Source organism: Phalangium opilio, unplaced genomic scaffold (genome assembly GCF_054372755.1).
Source record: "Phalangium opilio isolate 3A_F unplaced genomic scaffold, DU_Popi_V2 ptg000045l_1, whole genome shotgun sequence".
NCBI lineage: Eukaryota > Metazoa > Arthropoda > Arachnida > Opiliones > Phalangiidae > Phalangium > Phalangium opilio.
Window position 1 is genome coordinate 3,736,795 of NW_028324168.1, and position 23,043 is coordinate 3,759,837.

The following is a 23,043-nucleotide window of genomic DNA, read 5'->3' on the forward strand; positions in this document are numbered from 1 at the left end:
AATAATCGGGTTGTAAAACACGTCAAAAATGCCATCAGAAATTCCACCTAAAATGGTTCAATCGCGAGAGATGCGAGTCTTCCCTCCAGTAATGACAGTGGTCAGTAATGCTATGGTTAGTTTCCCCGCCATGTGCCCTAGCTAGTATATTCAGCTACTTCATAAATCTAAAACTTCCAAAAATCCCAAGTTTTAAAGTACTAAATAGAAGAATGAATACATTAATACGCAAGCCAAGGCTTAGTTGAAATAGTTCAACACAACTTTATAAGGGGTTAACACGTTAAATTAGGGTAAATAATATGGTTTAAACTTTTACGAAATAAGTTTTTTATCTTTATTATTAGGCTACATTTAGACTGGCACTCATTATGCCAAGCAAAAAAAAATAATATTCCACAGTATGTTAATTTACATCCCACAGAAAACAAAAACATGCGACTAGTTGATTTTTTTTAAGGGGGGGTTTTCTTTTGAGTTCCAACATTTTCTTAGAATTTTTATTTATTTTTTTTTCAAACGTGATTACGGTGGCAGTGGGTTCATTTCCAATTAATTAAGAAATGATCAATTAATTAATGATTAAGTTAATATATTTATTGTAATAACCACATTTTTGGCAGTGCCTCTTTTAGAAAAAAAAACTAAGGTAGAATTAGCTTATTATAGTAGTAGTAGTAGTAGTAGAAAAATACCTATAATATTTTTAAAAGTAGAATTCCGATAGAAAGAGTATTTGCCACGTTGAATTATTTTTAAACTTTTCTTAAATATGTACACAGTACAAGCGACTAAATTGTAGGTGTATTTTTAATTTTACCGGGAAATATTAATTGGCTGCTTAATTAACTTAAGAATAAATGAAAAAGTTTTAATTAAAGCTGATTCAAGATAGTTAAATCTCAAAGAATAAGATAAATTTGAAAGAAAATAAAATACGGAACGATATAGCGAGACAAAAGATTTCTAACGGTAAAAGACACGAAGGGAATTTTCGCGGAAATTTAAAAGTTTTCCGCTGAAGTTATGTATAATATATATATAAAGGTTAAAAAAAATTTGGCAGCCATTTTTTTTTTAAATCGCAACAACAAAAACAATATTTGGCAATTCTTTTTTTTTGTTTAATTTTCTTTCTCTACGTGTGTTTAAAAATTTTTCAGAAGCGTGTTGCACTTAATTTTTAATTCTTTTTTGGAGCTTTCTTTTAGAGTCTTCCACTTAAATTTTTTTTTTAATATAATAATCTTTTTTGAAAAGATAGTTTATATATTTTGTTCCTAATTTCTTCGTAAACTTTTCGTCAAACTTTACTGGAATCCCAGATTGGTATTTTTAATGCAAACGTTACACCTACTGACTCTCGTTCGTTGACTGCCCGCTTTTAAGGTTTGACTGACAGGACGATCGAATTGGTTTTCTTGTTCGATAGTCGTTAGCCAAAAGCTGAATTTGTTAGCGTAATAATGACAAGTGCCTCGGGCACCATTGCACTCTATGAAGGGTGTTGATCGGAAATCTTCCAAGCAACTACCGGGACTCGATAATGATTGGCCACCTCCTTCAGCACCAGCCGCCGTGTGCTAATTATGATAAAAAAACATCGTTAAAATTAGGGCCTATTTTACTTATCCCCTTTGGGCACAGGGATGAAGGCAGGAGGGGGGCGCTGTAGATGCCCCCGCGCGCAGGAGCAGCGCCTAATCCAATGCATTCTGAGTGATACGTACCATGGCGAAACTGTAACCAATCCATAATGAACTCCAGCCTCGTGGGCAATCGGGTATGCCTATCGTTTGGCTGTGAATCGCGATGACATTGGCGGGCGCTTCGCATACCACACATCGACTGATGTATTCTCTAATTGTGTCTTCGCCTACTGGCATCATAGGAATAGGCGAGTTAGTTGATAGCCAGTAAGATTTGTCGTTTCGACTGGCGTAGTTGCAAACGCTGTTAGTAGAGCAAAATAGGAATGGCATAGTGCTGAAACGTTTCAAACAGGAACCAGCGAAACCTGTGGAATAGATTTGATTTTTAATATTCCTTAATTATTTCCGTGTTTAATTCTTTATCTTACCCAAATCCTGATTGTGAGCTTTCTCATTGCCCTCTATGTAAAGCAAACTGTACCCATCCCATAATTGTGGCATTCCTTGGGGACACGCTGGAACTTCTGATGATTGACTGTGTTTGACCATTAGAATACCCATTAAGTAGTCACCGCCGGGCAATCCTGGGGGTCCAACTGTTCCAGGGTTTCCTCTTAGACCCGGTTGACCCGGAGGTCCCGTTACTCCTGGTATACCAGCGTCACCCTTTGGTCCTGGTGGTCCTATTAATCCTGGCAATCCAGGAGGGCCTGGTCTTCCAGCTTCACCCTTTGGACCTACGGTAGATGAAGAGGTCGTGTGTTAAAATATTTAGGAATAATTTAAAGGTTGGTCGATTTTACCTGGGAAGCCTGGAGATCCGTCTAATCCTTTGGGTCCAGTTGGACCTGGTGGTCCGGGTAAACCAGGTAATCCTGGTAAACCTTTAGGTCCTATTGTTATGTTGGCTGGGCCGGGTTCTCCCTTTGGTCCTCTAATACCGGGTGCTCCTAAAATTTTTAGGATAAAGTAATTAGAATATCTTTCTGGTTGGAGATAAAAGTACGTTAGTAACATTACCGTCGAGTCCTCTTAGACCAGGTAAACCTGGTAGACCAGAATCACCCTTTGAACCGGGTCTTCCATCAAGTCCAGGGAATCCATCATTGCCTCTCTCGCCCTTTGGTCCTGGTATTCCAGGTAATCCTTCCCTTCCTGGTTGTCCGGGTAAACCAGGAGGTCCAGGTGGTCCGTTTGCTCCTGGTAATCCTCTGTCACCCTTTGGTCCCGGATATCCTGGTAGGCCATCATTTCCTTTGGGACCTGGGAGGCCGTCTAAGCCTGGTGGGCCGGGTAATCCGGGTAAACCTGAATCCCCTTTAGGCCCTGGTAATCCTGGTGGGCCATCGTTTCCGGGAGGTCCCCTAACTCCTGGTGAGCCAGGTATTCCGGGGTCGCCTAAGAAATTAAGAGGTTAAGATATTACGTCTAGGGTTTTTTTTATTGAACCTTACCTTTTTCTCCTGGTAATCCTGGGAAACCATCATTTCCGGGACGTCCTGGTATACCATCGACTCCCTTTTCACCTATTCCTGGAAGTCCTTGTAGACCAGGAGCTCCCGGCTGACCCGAATCGCCTGTTATTGATAAGATAATTAAATAACTCTGTGGTTTTCATTTTTAGTTTTCATAATTACCTCGTAATCCTGGTAGTCCATCAAGTCCAGGCGTTCCCGGTAAGCCATCCAAACCCCTTTCTCCCTTAATTCCTGGGAATCCGGGCATTCCATCGTTGCCTGGTTCACCAGGTGCTCCAGGAAGACCAGGAGGCCCTTGGAATCCAGCATCTCCTTTAAATCCGCGTTCACCTGGTAGGCCATTTTGTCCATTGAATCCGGGTTCTCCTTTAACTCCTTTGGTTCCGTCGAATCCTTGCGGTCCGGGTGGACCCGTTATTCCTGGTTCGCCCTTGACTCCAGGGAATCCTGGGGATCCGTTTAGGCCAGGGTCTCCTTTAGCTCCTGGATAACCAGGGCTTCCTGGGAATCCGGGCTCGCCTTTAAGGCCTGGTAAACCATCTTTTCCACTAACTCCAGGAATACCCGGTGCTCCTGATATGCCCTAGTTTCAATGTTTTCGACTATGTATTACAACTTATCTTTGAACAGGTGCTTAAATATTTACCCTCTCTCCCTTTTGTCCTGGGAATCCTGGCAGACCTTGATTACCCTTTTCGCCTCGAAGACCAGGTGATCCGGGTATGCCTTCGCGACCATTAAATCCTGGGTCACCTTTCAATCCTGGCTGGCCAATTCCTGGTAGACCCGCGTCACCCTTCATGCCAGGGAAACCATCAAAACCTAAAAGATAATTTTAGTTTATTTCCACTTCCCCAAGCTTCAAGTTGAATAAAATTATACCTTTAGGTCCAGGAGGTCCGGGTGGTCCTCTTAAACCAGGGAATCCGGCTTCTCCTTTGGCACCCTTTTCCGCAGCTTGTCCGGGGTCACCCTTAGCACCTGGGAATCCAGGTAGACCTTCCGCTCCTTTAGGACCAGGACCCCCTGGAGGTCCTTCTAATCCTGGTAGACCATCGAAACCACGTTCACCCTTAAGTCCTGGTAGACCTGGAGGACCGTCCAATCCAGGAGCTCCTGGCGCACCTGGGAAGCCTGATGGACCTCGTTCTCCTCGTTCGCCTGTGATTAAGTTGATTATACGCTTAGATTTTAAGTTAGACATCGGAAAACATACCTTTTTCTCCTGGTCTGCCCTCTAGTCCGTCTAAACCTGGTGGTCCTGTTCTTCCAGGGGAACCATCAAATCCAGGTGACCCTGGAAGACCGGGTAATCCTCTGTCTCCTTTAGTACCGGTTAGACCTGGTAACCCAGGTAGTCCAGGTTCGCCCTTGAATCCAGTAGCGCCTATAAATGCGCAAATACCATTTTGAAAAGCCCGAAACTAAGATTCTAAGCTTAGAGTTAGTATTTGACCTTTTGACCTACCATTTTAAACCATCTATTTTAAGACAGCGTGAAATTTATTTAACCCCCAGTTAGTAGTAGTCTTTAATATATTTTGATAGATTAGGGTATACCTGGTAAACCATCACGTCCTGGTGGACCAGGTGGTCCTCGAGGTCCGGGTATTCCTCCTTTAGGTGTGTCTCCTTTGTCTCCTCTTTGTCCAGTGAAACCGGGCTGTCCTGGTAATCCTCTCTCTCCTTTCATACCGGGGAAACCAGCTGGTCCAGGGTCACCTTTAGCTCCGGGATAACCAGATGGACCAGGGTCTCCCTTAGCTCCTGGTAGACCTGGAACTCCGGGTGGCCCTGGTTCACCAATTCCTGGAAATCCAGCTTCTCCTTTCTCCCCTGTTTGAATAGTAATCGGTTTTAATGGTTTCCATGTTTTTTGAACCAAATTTAAGTTATATTGACCTCTATATCCTGGCACGCCCGGAGAACCAGGTTCTCCATTAATTCCTGGTTCTCCTGGAAATCCCAACGGTCCAACGTCTCCCTTATCGCCTCTTGGTCCAGGTAAACCTTTAAGCAATTGACATATACGTAGTTTTATTTTTTGTCTATCATACTTTTATCGCCACTAACCTCTTGGTCCTGGTGGTCCTGGAACGCCATTTTCTCCTGGTTCTCCCTTAGATCCTGGTATTCCATCATAACCTGGTCTGCCAGGAGCTCCTGGCAATCCTGATAAGCCATCGAACCCGGGAGGTCCCGGAGGACCTGGTGGGCCAGGTGGTCCTGGGAAGGTTATGTTTCCTGGGGGTACTTGTCCTGGTGGTCCTTTGAAACCTTTATCACCCTTAATTCCTGGTACACCGGCTCTTCCTGGTTCTCCTTTTTGTCCTGGGTATCCTGGTCTACCAATTCCTGGGTCTCCTTTTGGACCGACAGGTCCCGCTGGTCCAACTGGACCTGGTCTTCCAGCAGTACCCGGGAATCCTCTATCGCCCTGTTTATAAGTTAGATTTAGTTTTGGGCGCTTAATTTAACTGGTCTTTGGATTTACAATATCTCCTTTTGGTCCTTCAGCTCCAATTGGTCCGGGTGGCCCTGGTGTGCCAGGAGCACCGTCATATCCTGGTTGTCCAGGTAATCCGGGTAATCCCGCGTCTCCCTTTGGTCCCGGGGCTCCGACTACTACATCTGGAATAATTCTCGCGGGCTCTCCTTTGTCACCTTTTGGTCCGTCTCTACCTGGTAAACCTGATAGACCCTAGAGAAAGAATTTTACTTGTAGTAAAAAGTACTTAAGGGTACATTTGTTAAAAATAAATACCTCAGATCCTGGTGGTCCGGAAATTCCTGGTAAACCATCATCTCCTCTTTCTCCCGGCGTTCCTGGGAATCCACTGTCTCCCTTTGGTCCTTGGAAACCCGGTAACCCATCTAAACCTCGGTCTCCTTTCTCGCCTTTTGTTCCTGGTAGACAAGTACTACAACTTCCGCCCGGGTCACCTGTTAATTAAATATGCTATGTATAATTCAAAACTACTTGTTAGAAAATTTTCTCAAATTACCTTTCGGTCCTCTTGCTCCTGGATAACCTGGCTTTCCTGGTAAACCGTCGAATCCTTTGTCACCTTTCTCGCCTGGTCTTCCTGGAATTCCTGGTATGCCTTCTATAGAGTCGCCAGGTGTACCTCTTTCACCTCTGGGACCTCGTTCACCCTTATCTCCGTTGAAACCGTTCAATCCATTTCTTCCGTCCAATCCTTTGGGTCCTTGTATCGATGCCCCAGGAACTCCTCTGGGTCCTGGTTCGCCCTTAGCTCCGGGAGGACCTGTCAAACCGGCTTCTCCGGGTAAACCTGGTAATCCGGCAAGACCTTCATCTCCTTTATCGCCTTTTAATCCTGGTGGGCCTTCCCTTCCCGGAGGACCTTGAATTCCAGGACCTCCTTGCGGACCAGGAGGTCCTCGAGGTCCTTGATCGCCCTTTTCACCATCCGCACCAGCGTATCCTGGCAAACCGGGCGATCCTTGGGGTCCGATTGGACCAGGAGGACCGGCTCTTCCTTCGGAACCCTATGTAGATGATGTGGTTAGGTTATCGTTTCAATGAAGTCGTCTTGAAAGTAATTTTCATACTCCTGGTGGGCCTGGTGGACCGGTGAAACCTCTAGGTCCAGTTGGACCAGGCGTTCCAGGTTCTCCCTTAAGTCCAGGTCGTCCGTCCAATCCTGATAAACCGTCTTCACCTTGGTCACCTTTAAAACCAGGGGCACCGGGTGGTCCAGGGTAACCATCTTTACCCTATTTAGAAGTTACATTCCAATTAAGGTCAAAAATATGAGTATTTAAGTACAAGCATCATACCCTAGGTCCTGGTGGTCCTGGTAATCCTTTTTCTCCTTTCATTCCTAAGTCTCCTGGTAAGCCCTGTGGGAAAATGCCAAGAAATTAACCACTGATTTATTCTTGATATTTCAAGTACTTACCACTTGTCCTGGTCTGCCGTCAAAACCGCGGTCGCCACGTTCACCTGTATCACCCTAAATAAGATGTGAATGAAAATAAATTTTCTAGTCTTGTAATTCAACCGAAACCACGCATACCTTTTCACCGGGAGGCCCTTCAGGTCCTGGTACATAAATAATTCTCGTTTCGCCTTTTCCAACTAAGGGATTTCCATTGCACGGTCCCGGTGGACCTGTTGGCCCTGGGTAGCCTTTTTCACCCTAAATTTGAACTGTTAGACCCGCGACAGTAGTAAGAAATAAACCTTTGTTTCAAACGCACCGGTTCTCCTTGGGGACCTTCTATTCCCACACCCATATTGCCCTTAGGTCCCGGATAACCTCTTTCACCTTTTGGTCCCTGATTTACAAATATTAGTTTAATAGTAAAATCAGAAGGAATGGTAAAAGTAATCGCAATTAAATAAAGTACTTACGGGAGGACCTCTAGGTCCTTCTTCACCCCTTTGTCCCGGTCTTCCGTCAACTCCCGGGGGTCCCTGTAGATAAACTTAATTGGTTAGTTGATGGACTTATTTAGAAATATTTACAAGTTTCACTTACTGGTAATCCAGAGAAACCATCTCGTCCGTGTTCACCCTATTATAATCATTAATTAATATAAGACTTTAATTAGGTTTATATTCAGTATTAACCTTTTGTCCTTTCATTCCTGGTGGTCCAATAGCCGGTTCACCTTTCTCTCCCTTAAATCCAGCATTTCCAGGATAACCAGGGGCTCCTGGATCTCCTGGTACACCCGGTAGTCCAGGCAAACCCTAATTTATAACTTTTGTTAAGTAATTTTCAATATTTTTTATTTTAAAATCCAAGCTTACATCAGTTCCATTACAGCCATCAAGACCAGCTGGTCCTCTAGGACCCATAGATCCTGGTAGACCCTTTAATTATAAACAAGCAGTTAGATACCATAGGGGTAAAATTCTTGGCCTTTGAGATGTACTTACTGGGATTCCGTTGATACCCGGAAAACCTGGCATGCCCATCTTGCCTCTGTCTCCTTTTAAACCTCTGGGCCCGAACGGTCCTGGTTCACCTTTTTGACCTTTATCTCCGGATAATCCTTCGGGTCCTGGAAAACCTCTAAGGCCCTGCTCACCTTGGGGTCCCATAACACCTGGGGGTCCCTAAAATTAAAGATTTTTTAAATTAAAACAGAGGCTCTTCATGTATTATTCGAGGTTTAGTTGACATGATACTGACTCTACTGCCTTTGTCACCTATGCATTTGCACCCATTTTCTGAACATCCCGCGCAAACGACTGGACTCCCTTCTCCAGGGTAACCTGTTCGATTTGAAGGTCTTCTAGGGTCATATCTAGGGTCCCTGATATCGTATCTTGGGTCTCCTCTAGGGTCGTATCTGGGGTCGTATCTTGGGTCTCCCCGCCCCCGATCTCTGTCCGGTATTTTAGTGTCACTCCTAGAAGTCTGTTCCCTGGAGTCTCTGGTTTCGTCAAAATACTGAAAGTACAAGAATTAAAACAGATTTAGTAAAATATTTTCCCTAAATATGATTTTTTATTTTTTAGAATATTTCTGTAAATTATTTAAAATTCACATTTCGCGGGTTTACGTTTTGTCGGAGGGAGGGGAGGAGTTATTTCCCGCGCCATGATTAAGTTGCATTTGGTTTGAGCGTTGCGTTTCGTGATTGCAAGTTAATGAAACCATTTAATTAAGTTTAGATTTGAAATTAATAACGATAAAGTGTCATTTGTGTCATATTGGGCCCCAATAACCATGGGAAAATGTTCGTATCAATGGTATTTCCATTTCGTAATAAAGGTAAATTAATTAATGCAAATAAATAAATTTATTACTAAACCTTGGCCTTACGATAGAGTTATACCCGTAACAATGTTTTAATTTTAAGTCTTTCTATTTTAGTTGTTTACTACTGTGACGATATTACGACATGAAACTAATTAGTATAACAAGTTTGGAACTTCAAAAGGAATAATTGCGGACAAAGACCGGCTTACAACTTGAATAAGGTAAGAAAATTTTAATATCAATTTATGGACCACCCATGTCATGTTTGGTGAATTTCTTTCACTAAGCCTTTGTTCGCTAAGCCTAACTTTGAGGTCAATGACCTTTTAAAGCCGCGTTTTTACATAAAATATGTTAAATAATTGCAAACTTGATAAATCAATGTATCAAAAATTGGCTAAATTAAGATAAAGACTACTTTAATACTTCAAATTTGCAACTAAGGTGTCGTAAAAAAAGTTTCATAAGCCTTGGCTATTAATTTACACTGAATTTAAATAGTCCAAATACGTAAAAATAAACGTTGAGTCGCCCCAAGGAGGAGCGGGGATGCTAATATACTGAAAGTGGAACCAATTTTTTTAAAAGATACAGGATCATAACATAATCCCGTAACTAATTTGCAAGAATGATGATTATATATGCGCGGTCCGTATTCCCTAGTCTTCGCGTTTATTTTCTTCGATTGCACAGACATGGAAATAATTATGTCTTCATTTCGCTTCAAGGTCTAAGTGCCGGGCCCATCTATTATTATTATCATAAGTTTATAAGATATGTTCCATAAGTATGACGCTTCCTATACTTCGTAATGCATAGAGAGACTTACAGCTCGAGCTAGTTCGAGAACGACAAGCGAGAATTGATTAGCTACAGGACTTTCATCTTCCTATTTAGTCTGTGCAAAGCCTTTGTCAGCGCCTCACCAGGCGTCGCTTTACCTCGAATCTATGACCTACCTCAGTCACTTCATGACAAGCTCTTAGTAACTAGTGACAAACTTATGGAACATATTTTTTGCGCATTAGTAATTTTTTATTTTCTGAAAACATTAAGGACGCCCTCTGAGACAAAATTTAATTTGCAAATTAAGAACTAACAGAATTAAATTTAATTTATACTGCACCATCAAAAAAACACCAAAAAATTCGTTTGGGGACTTTTTTAAATGCAACAAATTTGATATGGTTATTAATTTAAATTGGTGATTTAAAAAATGTCGTTGTCTTCTTTATTCGGGAGGAAAGATAATTATTTTTAGAGGAGTAAAATCTATGTTTTTTAAAGATGAGTTCACTCTTTAATATACTATTGTTTTAATCTAACTACCAACATTAAACTAATAGGCCAACCCTTTTCATAAGTCGGGGGGTAAAATAGAGTCTGGTGTGTTGACCACTTTGTTTTCTTAAGATAAAACATTGATATAGGATATGTGGTCAACAAAGACTTAAATTAAGATAGACTTCAAAGAATACGAACCCAATTTGGTGCAGGACTGGTAACGTTGAAGCCCAATCTAATGTCCTTGTGTAACCCTATATCACGCCACGCCCCTTTTTGAAAAGGGTCTGTAGAGTAGTGTTATTATATATACGAATGCAAACGTCATACCCTTCTATCTCTTAGCTTAAGCCTTGTTCACACTTGACGCTTTTAAACCGTTTTCAATGGTTCTGGGCGGATCTTATAATTTTTCAAAATAATAATTGCATTGTCTCATGAAAGATTTCTATGATTAACAGGGAAATTTAACATTTTGACCTTTCAAAACCTGCTGAAAACGGTTTCAAAGTGTCAAGTGTGAACATGGCTTTAGTGTCCTCCCCCTACTAGGCGCGTACAGTATCCCCTATTACAGGAGCGCGCCTAGAGGGAGGGATACACAGACTATACACCCCCTTTCAAAACGACACTTTACAGTCTATTCACAACTGGAAGAACAATTTTCATAGCCACAATTCGTTGTAGGGTTTTGGGCGAACCGAAAAAAACCTAGCTAGCCTAGCCCTATGAGTCAATTTTCCAAGTTCCTCTTGGTTCTTCACTTAAAGAAGTTGTTGATCTTGGGTCTCTTTATGCCAAGGCAATAAGATACCCGCTATTAACCAAAATAAGTCAAATTCATTGCCACGGTTTTAACTGTCTTAGTAAGAAACATAGGGACCATAGTTCTAAGTCTCCCGTGCGTACAATTATAAGAAAAAAGTTGACCACTTGCCAAAAAACGTTTTTCTTTATTTTTAAGTATTTAATTTTGAAGATGAGGCCTCTGCTATTCTTAAATCGTGAGCTTTGCTTTACAAATAGAAGCCGGGGAATTTAGTTTTAAAAGAAATTGGAGAGTTAGAACTAACACTGGTTTTTAAAATCTTTATAATCCCCAAAACACACGTGTTTCAGAACTAACGTCAAAATAGATCTTAAGGAGGGTTTTGCTTGTTTTAGTGTAAACATTGATTGCTCAATACTGTGCAATTAAATTTTATTTATTTTAAGCTAATACCACGGAGGTGTAGTAGCTATGTTTATCCTGGGTTACTAGTTAGACCTGGAATAAATACAGGTACTAGGAATTATTGTGGAGTTATTTTCACTTAACGTATCTAGGCGGATTTTGTGATGGGAAGAGTTAGCTAGCCTAATCATTGTGTAACGACGTATTTTTACCATTCGAATATTGATATCTATCTCGTTGTGCCTTGCACCTTGTTCGATGCACACGCGCCTATGAACTCGCGTCAGTGATGCCAGGTGGGAAAAATAGAATTTCCCTTTCTAGCCCTTAAAATTTTCCCTTTTTGGACCAAAATTTCCCTAGTTCAGGGTTGCCAGATTCTGCGCATAGAAAATGATAGAATTATAGCTTGACAACTGTTTTTGGCGATGTATTTTAGTAACGATTACAATGGGTCAGTTATTTAGCAGACGACTATCGGTAATTCAATGTTTGGAAATAGGGACTTGGCAATTCAGGCTTAACTCCGCCCCCAGCGCCATTATGGTATGTTTTTTTAACAGAATGAAAGCTACATAAGCCCCTCCAACTGGTATGTTTTTTAGCACTAGTGGAAGGTAGCCTGACGTTGCATGACGTAGTACTGCCAAGTCCCTATTACTAAAAACAGTAGCAGGGTTGCCATCTAATAAGAATCCAACGTAATTAATAGGTCAATTTGATGAAGTTGTTTAATTTTCTATGTTGAGATTGTAGGTTTTGAATAAAATATTTCTTCCCCTGGAATTTCCCTAGATTTAGCAAATTTTTCTTGGAATTTCCCTTTTCCCTTTTTACCGTTTTTAGGAGTCAAAATTTCCCCAGATATGGGAAATTTCCCTCAATCTGGCATCACTGACTCGCGTTGCTACGAGGCGTGAGGAATCACGGGTTGTTCCTTAGCCCCGCCCACAAAGCCCATGTGCCTTGCCCCTTGCGCAATGCGCATTCGCCTATGAACTCGCGTTGCTACGAGGCGTGAGGGATCACGGGTTGTTCTGAAGCCCCGCCTACAAAGCCCAGGTAGAAATTAACATGGAAGATATGGAGTATACGCAATCATTCCAATTAGTTTTATGTATTCCTGGTTAGAAATTTTTTAAGTGAATATAATTTTTTTATACTTTTGGTGGTATTTGCGAAAATTTGTAGGTGTTACAAGCTCGTTAAGATTCCGAGGCTATTTTAAACAAGTTGGGAAAACCAAAATATTACCTCTCCGAGTCAAGACGACTACTTACAAACTTATTTACCCAGATATGGAAATGTTTCTTAAGTTAAAATTTATGAAATATTAAAGCAGTATACAAAGCATAGCAAATTTACTGTAAATCAGACGACATTTTACATCCAATAATGATATACTTGTACACATTAAAATCATCCCATGGGGGAAAAACGGGTCATCGGCGTTTTATAAATGACGCTAGCGCAATAAAGCGTGCAAGGTACCAAGGCTTAACAAAAATTGTAGGATAACATATTTATAGAGATAGATAACAACTTTTATAATTAAAATTAGAAACTAACATATCTCTTAAAATTCTCGCGTGATCAACTGGTTTCACGCCAATTAAATAGCTATAGTCCCATAGAGCTATTTGTATTAATTCCTCCATGGTTTTTTCGCCAAGCTGAGAACTACGCGTTTTACGTCACGTTATCATAAAAGCAGACTATTTTCTTTGAAGACCGCGCTAGCTCAGCGCTAAGCACCGTGACGTCAAAATTCAAAAACAAAATCCCTGGGCCCGTTCAGCAACGCGAGGCTCTGCTGAACGCGACCCAGATTTCCACCATGATTATAAAATCTAAGCCTAATTATTTAAAATTGTATTTAACTTTCGGCTCACTCTGAACCGTTAATGTCTCTGCATACAGAAACGAAAACCAAACCCAAACTTTTACTTTTTGGTTCACTAGGCCTATTGACAAATAAGAGTTCATTTGACCAACATAGCAGCATTGTACTTGTATTCACTATGATTTTAGAAAGGATTATGCTATAAACAGATGTAGTATAGCTTAAGTAATATATAAACATCCATTTTAAATAATAATATTAAAAAAAATCTTTGGAATATCAAAATGAAATAGAGTTTAAAGCTACAAAAGTACTAAATGCATCATAATTACGAAAAATATTTCCACATATTCAGTTTATATTAAGGATAAAGGGAATATTATGGTTGTGTTGGATTTCTTTACACATCAAAACAAAACGAACTTCTAACGCAGCTACTGTAACAACGGACGGACACACAGACAAAAACATAGACTGCTTTTAACTCTTTCCGTATTAATTTTGAATTGAGAAACAAGATTATCTTAAATATTAAAATAAATATAATTAATATTTAATATTTTCTTCGTTAGTTATTCGCCTTATTGAACGTTACATCGTTTTAAAAAAGAACAATTAAACACTCTTGAGAGACTTGACTAATATTGGCGTTTGAAATGAAGCATACGCCGGTTGCTTCGCCTTACTAAAATAGGTAGTATATAAGGGTTTCGAATCGCAGCCATGGATAAGAACAGCGCAATTGCGTGAACCTTTGGTGGAAGCCCCACCTTAGGGAGGCCGGACGTTTCTCGTAACCCTGGCCGATCGCCGCGTATGTCTTAACCTTAACGATGATGATGGAGTAGAAGCCAGGTGTGCAGACTGGTGTCCATGTGGGATGGACAAAAACAATGACCAGAAGATGGTGGTGTGTAGAAACCAGTGTGTACAGACTGGTGTCCATGTGGGATGGACAAAAACAAAGACCAGAAGATGGTGGTGTTAGAAGCCAGGTGTACAGACTGGTGTCCATGTGGGATGGACAAAGAGCAGATGACGGTGGTGATTAGAAGCCAGTGTGGACAGACTGGTGTCCATGTGGGATGGACAAAGACCACAAGAGGGTGGGGATTAGAAGCCAGTGTGTACAGACTGGTGTCCATGTGGGATGGACAAAGAGCAGCAGATGATTGTGATTAGAAGCCAGTGTGTACAGACTGGTGTCCATGTGGGATGGACAAAGACCAGAGGCTGGTGATGTTAGACAGGCAATGGAGTAATAGCCTGTAAGTGTAATACAATTTTCGAAATTTCCGGAAATTGAGAACACGTTTGCTCCGATTTGCAAACTGCGAACGCGGTCACGTGGGTGTAACAACAGACAGACACACACACACACACACCCACACACACACACACACACAGACACGTCGAAATTAGAACCTCTCCGTGACATACGTCACTCGGAGAGGTAAAAATTCGCAGCCCACTTTTTGTAAATTTTATAAAACTCGAGCTATGAATGAAATATAGGTTTTTTTTCTAGTTTTACACATTTTAAAAACAACCCACAGAGATCATAAACTGGTTCAGAAATACAGACAGTATTCAAGGGGGTTGATTTTGATAAATTTTTTCATAGGCGTACTATCTTTTATAATAGATAACAAGTTGGGAAAACCAAAATATTACCTCTCCGAGTCAAGAGGTCTACTACTACAAAGTTATTTACCTAGATATGGAATTATTTCTCTTTTTTGAAGTAAAAATTTTCGAAATATTGAAGCAGTATTCCAAGCATAGCGAATATACAGTAAAGCAGACGACATTTTACATCCAATAAGGATAAATCTTGGACCCATGGAAATCAGTTAATGGCAAAAAGAACAGGAAATGAAGTCTACGCTTCAGCTGTTTACCCTATATTCTGATAGCTACATTCACAACTGGTTAGCAGTGTAAACACTATCGTCTCGTCTCACCTAAACAATATTCTTAGTTTGCCAACATGAGTGTTAACGTTAAATAATTAACTTATGATAATACCAAAGCTAAATTGTAGCTAGACGCACTGATAGTCAATGCGCACCATAAAGAGAATAAAAACTCTGTAGCTTAGCCCTACTAATCTAATTGCCAACATGATCTTTTCTTCTATTATAAAATCTTAACCTGATTATTTAAGAGTGTATTTAACTTTCGGCTCACTCTGAACCGTTCATGTCTCTTCATTTCAGACACGAAAATCAAAACCCAAAGTTTACATCACCTCAGGCCTCAATTATTTACTCTATATTTCACTAAGATATACCCGCCGGAGTCTAGTTCTTAGCTTTCTTCATAAAATTACTAAACCAAGGATTATTCTATATACAGATGTAGTATAGCTTTAGTAATTTATAAACAGCCATTTCAAATAATAATATTAGTAAAACTCTTTGGAATATTAAAATGAAACAGAGCTTTAAAGACACCAAAGCACTAAATGCATCATAATTACGAAAAATATTTCATCATATTCACTTTATATTAAGGATAAAGGGAATATTATGGTTCTGTAGGATTTCTTTACACATCAAAACAAAACGAACTTCTAACGCAGCGCACTGCGGCACTAGTGTAATAACGGACGGACACACACAGACAATAACATAGACTGCTTTTTAACCATTTCCGTATTAATTTTGAATTGAGAAACAAGATTATCTTAAATATTAAAATAAATATAATTAATATTTAATATTTTCTTCGTTAGTTATTCGCTTTATTGAACGTTACATCGTTTTAAAAAAGAACAATTAAACATTCTTGAGAGACCTGACTAATATTGGCGTTTGAAATGAAGCATACGCCCGTTGCGTCGCCTTACTCAAATAGGTAGTATATAAGGGTTTCGAATCGCAGCTATGGATAAGAACATCGCAATTGCGTGAACCTTGGCGGAAGACCCCGTCAATGGAAGGCTAGACGTTTCTCGTAACCCTAGCCGATCGCCGCGTATGTCTTAACCTTAAGGATGATGGTGGTGTTAGAAGCCAGGTGTGCAGACTGGTGTCCATGTGGGATGGACAAAGAATAGAAGATGGTGGTGTTTAGAAGCCAGTAAGTACAGACTGGTGTCCATGTGGGATGGACAAAGAATAGAAGATGGTGGTGTTTAGAAGCCAGTAAGTACAGACTGGTGTCCATGTGGAATGGACAAAGACGAGAAGGAGGTGGTGTTTAGAAGCCAGTAAGTACAGACTGGTGTCCGTCCATGTGGAATGGGCGAAAAACTAGAAGATGGTGGTGTTTAGAAGCCAATAAGTTCAGACTAGTGTCCATGTGGGGTGGACAAATGAACAGAGTTCTTAAACAGGCAATGGAGTAATAGCCTGTAAGTCGAATACAATTTCCGGGACTGTAAATGCGGTCTGGAAATTGAATATACGTTTGCTCCGATTTGCAAACTGCGAACGCGGTCACGTGGGTGTAACAACGGACAGACAGACACACAGACACACAGACAGACACACAGACACACAGACACGTCGAAATTAGAACCTCTCCGTGACATACGTCACTCGGAGAGGTAAAAAATGCAATATAGGTAATCCCACTTAGAACTGTTTTATTTCAGAAAATTTTAAATATGCTAATTAATATTGTAATAAATTTTCCAAAGCTTATAGTGGAGTATTTAAAATTAAGTAGTTAACGCTTAAATTAGGTTTACATTTTTAAAGGTGTGACCCGTGACTCCAGTCCAATTACCCCGATATTCCAAGGTCAAATCTTATTTATAGATAATTAAATGTAGATAGATAAAATTGGCGAGAAAATAAAATTGAAAGTCGTTTAATTATATTAAAATATTAATTTATCTTTTAATTATCATCCCTTGCTAATTAAAATTGATTGTTATAGGACTAAAAAAATTTAATTTGGGGACAACAACCTTACCACATTCGTTAATCATAATGCAATTAAGTTTATTGCGTAATTGCCCTTAAATTCTAAAATAATTTTCGCGGTATTTAAATACTAAGTTTAGTTTTCTTCGAGTCTTAAAAATCAATTAAAATTAAAAACAACCACCCACTGTGTCAGAGACTCAACAAACGCGTACTTAGAAATAAAACGCCAGGCTAGCCTAACCATAAACTGTTTGGCACGGTGTTACGAAGCGACGTAAATTGTCTATTTAAATTATATTTGAGGACATCAGGTGGTGGTGCGTTCTGTCATATCTTTGGCCGTAGGCGTAGGCTTGTCGAATTTTTATATTATGCCGCCAAGAAAACCTCCCACGTATTGCTTTACATATCCTGTATTCCTTTCCCCAAAACACTAACACCGTAACACGAACTCTCTCTCTTTCTCTCTCTCTTAGCCAAAAGAATGACTTATCACCAAAGAGAGAGAGAGGATAATCACTCGGCCAGAAATCAGTAGACGTGATTTTTGTAATAGACTTTTCCATTAATTACTGAAGAGAAGCACAAACTGCAACGCAGGGGTGTGGGAGGTCACCTTCAATCACCTTCTTGGGTTACCACCCACCGCTAGAGGGCAGGCAACGTGGGTTCATGTTGAGTTGGATAGAGTCCCTAAGGGTGTAGTGAACTCTGGCTAGCTCCGTCTGATAGCGTTGCCTCTTGGTTGGTACCAGGAATTAACATAACAGCGTGACCTCTCGCCCCTGTGTGTTGATTTTTCTACAAGTGATTTATGGAGTGGTCTATTAAGAATGACCTTGAAATACCTAACCTCCTTGCTTTTGCATACCGTTAATATACAGGGTGTTAAAAAGGGAGGGTCATTATAGGACCAAAGCATATGTACAGTGGGATGAATGGTTCTATGGGAAATTCAATTTTGGGTCGAAAATGTATGTAACTTCTATGATAGATTTTGCCCCACAAGGGACACCCTAAACAAGTAATAATTTGAGTAGTGTTTTAGGAATGATTAAATTAGAAATCATTGTCGCTCAGTTTCTTAATTAAATTTAAGGGGTCATCCGTAAATTTGTTTAAGGTGTCCCTTATGGAAAAATGTCATAGAAGTTGCATAGATTTTCAACTCAAAATTGTTTTCCCACTGTTGTTCGGTTCTCCCTTGTTGGAACACCCTGTTTCTTTCAGTTTCCCTACCCCCTATTGGGTTTATAAAATCCACGAAAATACTTTTATTTCTAGTTTAAATTTAGTGCTGAAGTTTCTAAATTATATATTACGTTAGCGGTGCAGTGCATTGTGGGTATAATTTAGAGTGACCAATCAATCTCGGCGGATAGGCTTACGGATTTCACGTGTGGTTACCCTCTCGTTAGAGATCCATCTCATGAAACCGGCCGGCAGTGGGTTTTAGTTCGAGTTTTTTCTTTGCATTTTAAGTAACGTGGATTCCTTTCTCTCTATTTATCTTTATTTTTTACCGGTAGAGAGACTCAATTTGCCAACGTTTCCTGTCCATTTACCTTTATATTTATCGTACTTCCCCTGCCTTTAATAATACTGTCAAGTAACGCTAGGTAATACGAGGTAATATTGTCTTATTAACCTTTACCTTTTGAAAGAAAAGGATGAAGGTATTTTCTTTAAATTTCCCTTTTTGGAAAAATTCCTTATTTTCAACTTGAGATTTTACTATTGGTCAAGGCATGCATTACGTGCTGTTTAAATGGTATTGAGTTTACGTTATGTTTGGGTGTGGTACTGGTTCTCGTTTTAGGCTTAACTTAGATCGACTTCCATTTCCTCTTTAAGTTATGCATTGCCAAGCAGAAGGTTTTTAGTGAGGAGAAAATATTTTTCTTGGGAATTTTTTTCTTTCTTGTTTCAAGAAGAAGCTATAACTTCCGGTTGTTCAATACCCACGTGAAATAATAAAACATTTCTAGGGTATAGGGTATAGGGGAGAGCGGGAAAAATCTATTTTTTGGTACAGTTCCAAATTCCTTCTCTTTAGTATAGCTTAACTGTGAAAGAAGAAGTAATTTTGATTTTAAATGATTATTATTACTGTCTGGAAGTCAAGGTGCAATGAAATCTAACTGTATGATTGCTTAATTTGAATTTGACAAATTTTATTTGTACCTTTAGTATAAGCTTAGCTGGTTGTGAGGTTGCTTGAACCATAAGTTTATAAGATGTGTTCCATAAGTAAAACACTACCTATACTAGAGAGTAATGCTAGAGACTTATAGCTCGAGCTAGTTCGAGAACTACAAGCGAGAATTGAACTCCTACACTCGGTGGTTAGTTTTGCAGGACTTCCATCTTCCTATTTAGTCTGTTTACTAAGCCTTTGAAGCGTCCCAGTCACCAGGCGTCGCTTTACCTCGAATCTATGACCTACGTTGTCACTTCATGACAAGCTCCAGTTTGTAACCAGTGACAAACTTATGGTGAACATATCTTATAAACTTATGTTTAAATTGTCAAGAAATGATTTTTTTCTTGATATTTATTTTTATGACTCAGGAATTTTTTATTCAATATTTTATTAGGTTTTTTGGTCCTTTATTTTATGATATATTTTTTTTCTCTCTTTTATTTGAATCAAATCAAAAATTCTCTTTAATCTTATTTTATTTGAGCTAATATTTAAAAGTATTTCAAAAATGCGCGGAATATTAAATTATCCCAAATTTATTGAAGTTGTTCAATCAAATTTAAACGAGTTGAAATATTCATATAGTTTTCAGACCTAGGAGGATTGACACCATTTACACCAGGGAGGTGAGATTACTTGGTACTGCACTTTGTAGCTTGTCCTCCGGTTGTGTGTAGGCGTGTGTATTTAGAATACTTGCGACAAGTTAATCGTAGATCTGCCAGTTTAACTAACTAAGAATTGAACTATACTCTGCCATCCGTAATTGTAAATTTATGGGCCGAATTAGATCATTTAGGCTTAATCTAGAAATGTCACACCGCGTTCAGAGTTACAAATTAGCCCTCTCACTCGCTCTTTATCTCTATTTCGACATATGAGCCGAATCCGCACCGGGAACCTGGGGATAAATAGTTAATACCATACCAAATACCAAAGCAAAGGTACGTAATTATGTTATAGCTAACTTAAGCCTTGGTTCATTGAACTTTATAGAGTATATTTAATGATTTAAGAGAGAATCCGAGTTAACTGTAGTTTTGTCTACCTTTAAATCTCGCCGACGTGCCCAGGGATTAACTTCACTGATTGATTTGAACTACAAATCAGGCCTAAATCGACGCTAAGCCTAGTTCTATTTCAAAAAGTATATAAAAATAAAGGCCCAACTGAGAATTTACGGATATCATATAAGCAAGAAGTCATATCTATAGTTTATTAGGGAGAAGGTATAAATTCATTCATCCACATTTCTAGCTTTATCTCCAGTCCGAACGTAGGTCCGGAGTTAATCCCCGCCTCTAAATTACAACCAGAATCTCAATGGTTCTTGCAAACTCACGTCAGCGCAAAGACGCGAATGACGAAAATTACAATCATATTTTCCGACTGAGGAGAGGCGAAATAGCCCGGCGTCTCCTTTTACGTCCCCCTTGTATTTTGAAAGGGGGACTGGGACTATGGCGTGCGAATACTTGGGCATCTTAAACCTTCTCCCTAATAAACTAGATATCACTTCTTGATACTTGATATAAGTATAAGGTTTCCTCTGTTTAATGGGTTTTAAAAACTTTTTAATTTTTAATTATATCGTTGTAAGGCCTGATTATGACCTAGAAGGCTATTTAATAATTTTCACCATGCAAACTAAAGAGTAGAACAAAACGGATTTAACAGTCAACAACAGTGCAGCTATTAAATCTTTTCCAATAAAGATTAAATCCTATAATAATTTCGCTCCCCTTCGCTCCCTACCCGTAAAAGTTTAGCACCGTCCATAAACCTTTCAGCAAACTTGATGGGTGAAAATAACCCAACTGAACCTGAACTATGAACTATACCATTAGAAGGAATTATACAGGGTGTTTATGATAAGTCTGCAGGCATAAATTAAGGGGATGTTCTTTTGGGAAATAAATTTTAAGTTGAAAATGTAACTTCCATCTCCATTTTGTTTTTCCCTAAGGGACAGTGTTTTCGAGTTAAGATTGCATCCAGAGTATTAATTTTACGGATGACCCCTTAAATTTAATTAATTAAGAAACTGATTTCAAGACAAATATTTCTAATTTAATTAAGGGGTAATCAGTAAAACACTTATAAAATCTTAACTCGAAAACAGTGTCCCTTAGGGCAATCAAAATGTCATAGATAGAAGCTGAGAAGTTACGTTTTCTACTCAAAATTGATTTCCCAAAGACCATCCCCTTAATTTATATGGCAGACTTATCAGAAACACCCTGTATATAGTTAACTTGGCAATTTGTAAGGTTATTAAGGTGGGTTATTTTGAGGCCATCACCCCGCGTCTAAAGCTAAATTCAGAATTTCAGACCATCTCTCCTTTGGTTTTAGTTCGTGTTATATTATAACTCGGGGTGTGACTCAATTTGTACATACGCCAAAGAATGAGACTATTTAAGGTTAAGGGGGTGAGATGAATGAAACGTAATAATAAATACCATATAAGGTTTACCTATTTATTAAAATTGAGGACGGTTTTAAGAAAATAAAGATATAACCATGCATTTTCCCGACCTGTCAAAAAAGTGGGGTCAAATCGATACGTCAAAACATTGAATTCAATTAAGTTTTATTAAGTTGTTCTTTATATGACAGTTGTTCTTCATTTTTTTCTTTCAATGGAGTTCAATTCCAAGTTACAAACCAGTTTACAACTCTTTTTCCTCAGCGAGCGACAATAGCAAGTGTGAACGGGACTTATATGTATACCGTTATACTTTGAAATACTCAATAGGTCAACAGACAACGGAATATTTTTGAATTTCACCCATAAAAATAATTTATGAAAAATTGATCTTCAGGTTGCAAATACTACGAATTTTCATTCTACTTCTGTCCACTTATACCTCCCATATATGGCTAGTACCCATACAAGAGCATGGGTTAGATAATTGAAGACCCAGAGAAAACGGGGGAAACGTACGTGGTAGGTAACCTTTAGATATATGACTAGTTATTGGTACTACTCTAATAGCTAGCTAATCCACTCTGCACATCTCTCTCAGAAAAACCTCGAAATAAGATTGATTGGCCCTTACTTATAGGCCCCGTTGCAACGGTATACCCGATACCATCCTCTAAGCCTTGTCGGTTCGGTTCGGTTCGGCATCGACCGTAAAAATTCTTCCATTAAATCATCCGTAATAAATGGAATGTCGCGCCTAGTGCCTGCCCTTTTATCCATGGTTCAACAGAATACCCCAAAAATTCCGTATACAGAACACCCAAAACCAAAAGCAAAATCAGTGAGCACGTATTAGACGGAGAATCGAAGAGGGAAGGCAACTATAACGGCACAGCCCGATATCTCTCTCACGTGCACCTACCTCGGCGCGTAGTCGAGGAGCCAGACGTCACGTGATCCGTTAAGGAGAAAATTCGAAAAGGGTAAATGGAGGAAGGTAACTTCAACGGCGCAGCCCGATATCTCTCTCATGCGCACCTACCTCGGCGCATAGTCGAGGAGCCAGACGTCACGTGATCCGTTAAGAAGGAAATTCAAAAAGGGTAAATAGTACGAAGAGACTGTTAGAGGCTCGCACACCAGAGATCAGCGTAATACTGGCAGTAAAGAAACTTCTCTGATATTTTTCCTCTCTGTTGCGCCGATTGGGCATGTGCGGAACTCTGATACCCATCCACAGCTCAGCACCGTTTTTAAACGGGAGGGGGATGACGGTCTCTCTGAGTATCCATCTCATATGTGCTCACTGCCAAAACTAAAATCTTTCATATATAGGATAAAGTTGGGAGCCAACTTCGTGTT

The 23,043-nt window shown here is 39.7% G+C and overlaps 1 protein-coding gene and 1 long non-coding RNA gene across 2 annotated transcripts in view; one reads left to right on the forward strand and one right to left on the reverse strand.

Annotated features, from left to right (window-relative positions):
* Positions 1-313: 313 nt before the first annotated feature.
* Positions 314-23,043, reverse strand: part of Col4a1 (Collagen type IV alpha 1) — a 35,177-nt gene continuing 12,447 nt past the window's right edge. Inside the window, exons 3-29 of the mRNA XM_089838295.1 lie at positions 8,299-8,559; positions 8,043-8,222; positions 7,914-7,976; positions 7,731-7,853; positions 7,639-7,674; positions 7,512-7,574; positions 7,358-7,435; positions 7,174-7,296; positions 7,057-7,110; positions 6,935-6,997; positions 6,707-6,871; positions 6,136-6,643; positions 5,895-6,073; positions 5,625-5,831; positions 5,204-5,567; positions 5,033-5,140; positions 4,691-4,966; positions 4,347-4,517; positions 4,013-4,291; positions 3,777-3,952; positions 3,290-3,713; positions 3,107-3,229; positions 2,673-3,050; positions 2,456-2,602; positions 2,081-2,389; positions 1,731-2,017; positions 314-1,583 (exon numbers count right to left, since the gene is read on the reverse strand). Of these exons, the coding sequence (XP_089694421.1) occupies positions 1,311-1,583; positions 1,731-2,017; positions 2,081-2,389; positions 2,456-2,602; positions 2,673-3,050; positions 3,107-3,229; positions 3,290-3,713; positions 3,777-3,952; positions 4,013-4,291; positions 4,347-4,517; positions 4,691-4,966; positions 5,033-5,140; positions 5,204-5,567; positions 5,625-5,831; positions 5,895-6,073; positions 6,136-6,643; positions 6,707-6,871; positions 6,935-6,997; positions 7,057-7,110; positions 7,174-7,296; positions 7,358-7,435; positions 7,512-7,574; positions 7,639-7,674; positions 7,731-7,853; positions 7,914-7,976; positions 8,043-8,222; positions 8,299-8,559 (5,418 nt within the window). The 3' untranslated portion in view covers positions 314-1,310. The remainder of the gene's footprint in view (positions 1,584-1,730; positions 2,018-2,080; positions 2,390-2,455; positions 2,603-2,672; positions 3,051-3,106; positions 3,230-3,289; positions 3,714-3,776; positions 3,953-4,012; positions 4,292-4,346; positions 4,518-4,690; positions 4,967-5,032; positions 5,141-5,203; positions 5,568-5,624; positions 5,832-5,894; positions 6,074-6,135; positions 6,644-6,706; positions 6,872-6,934; positions 6,998-7,056; positions 7,111-7,173; positions 7,297-7,357; positions 7,436-7,511; positions 7,575-7,638; positions 7,675-7,730; positions 7,854-7,913; positions 7,977-8,042; positions 8,223-8,298; positions 8,560-23,043) is intronic.
* On the forward strand, positions 14,853-15,282 carry LOC149676801 (uncharacterized). Its single transcript, XR_016366644.1, has 2 exons — positions 14,853-14,916; positions 14,999-15,282. It is a non-coding gene; the product is annotated as an uncharacterized LOC149676801 (long non-coding RNA).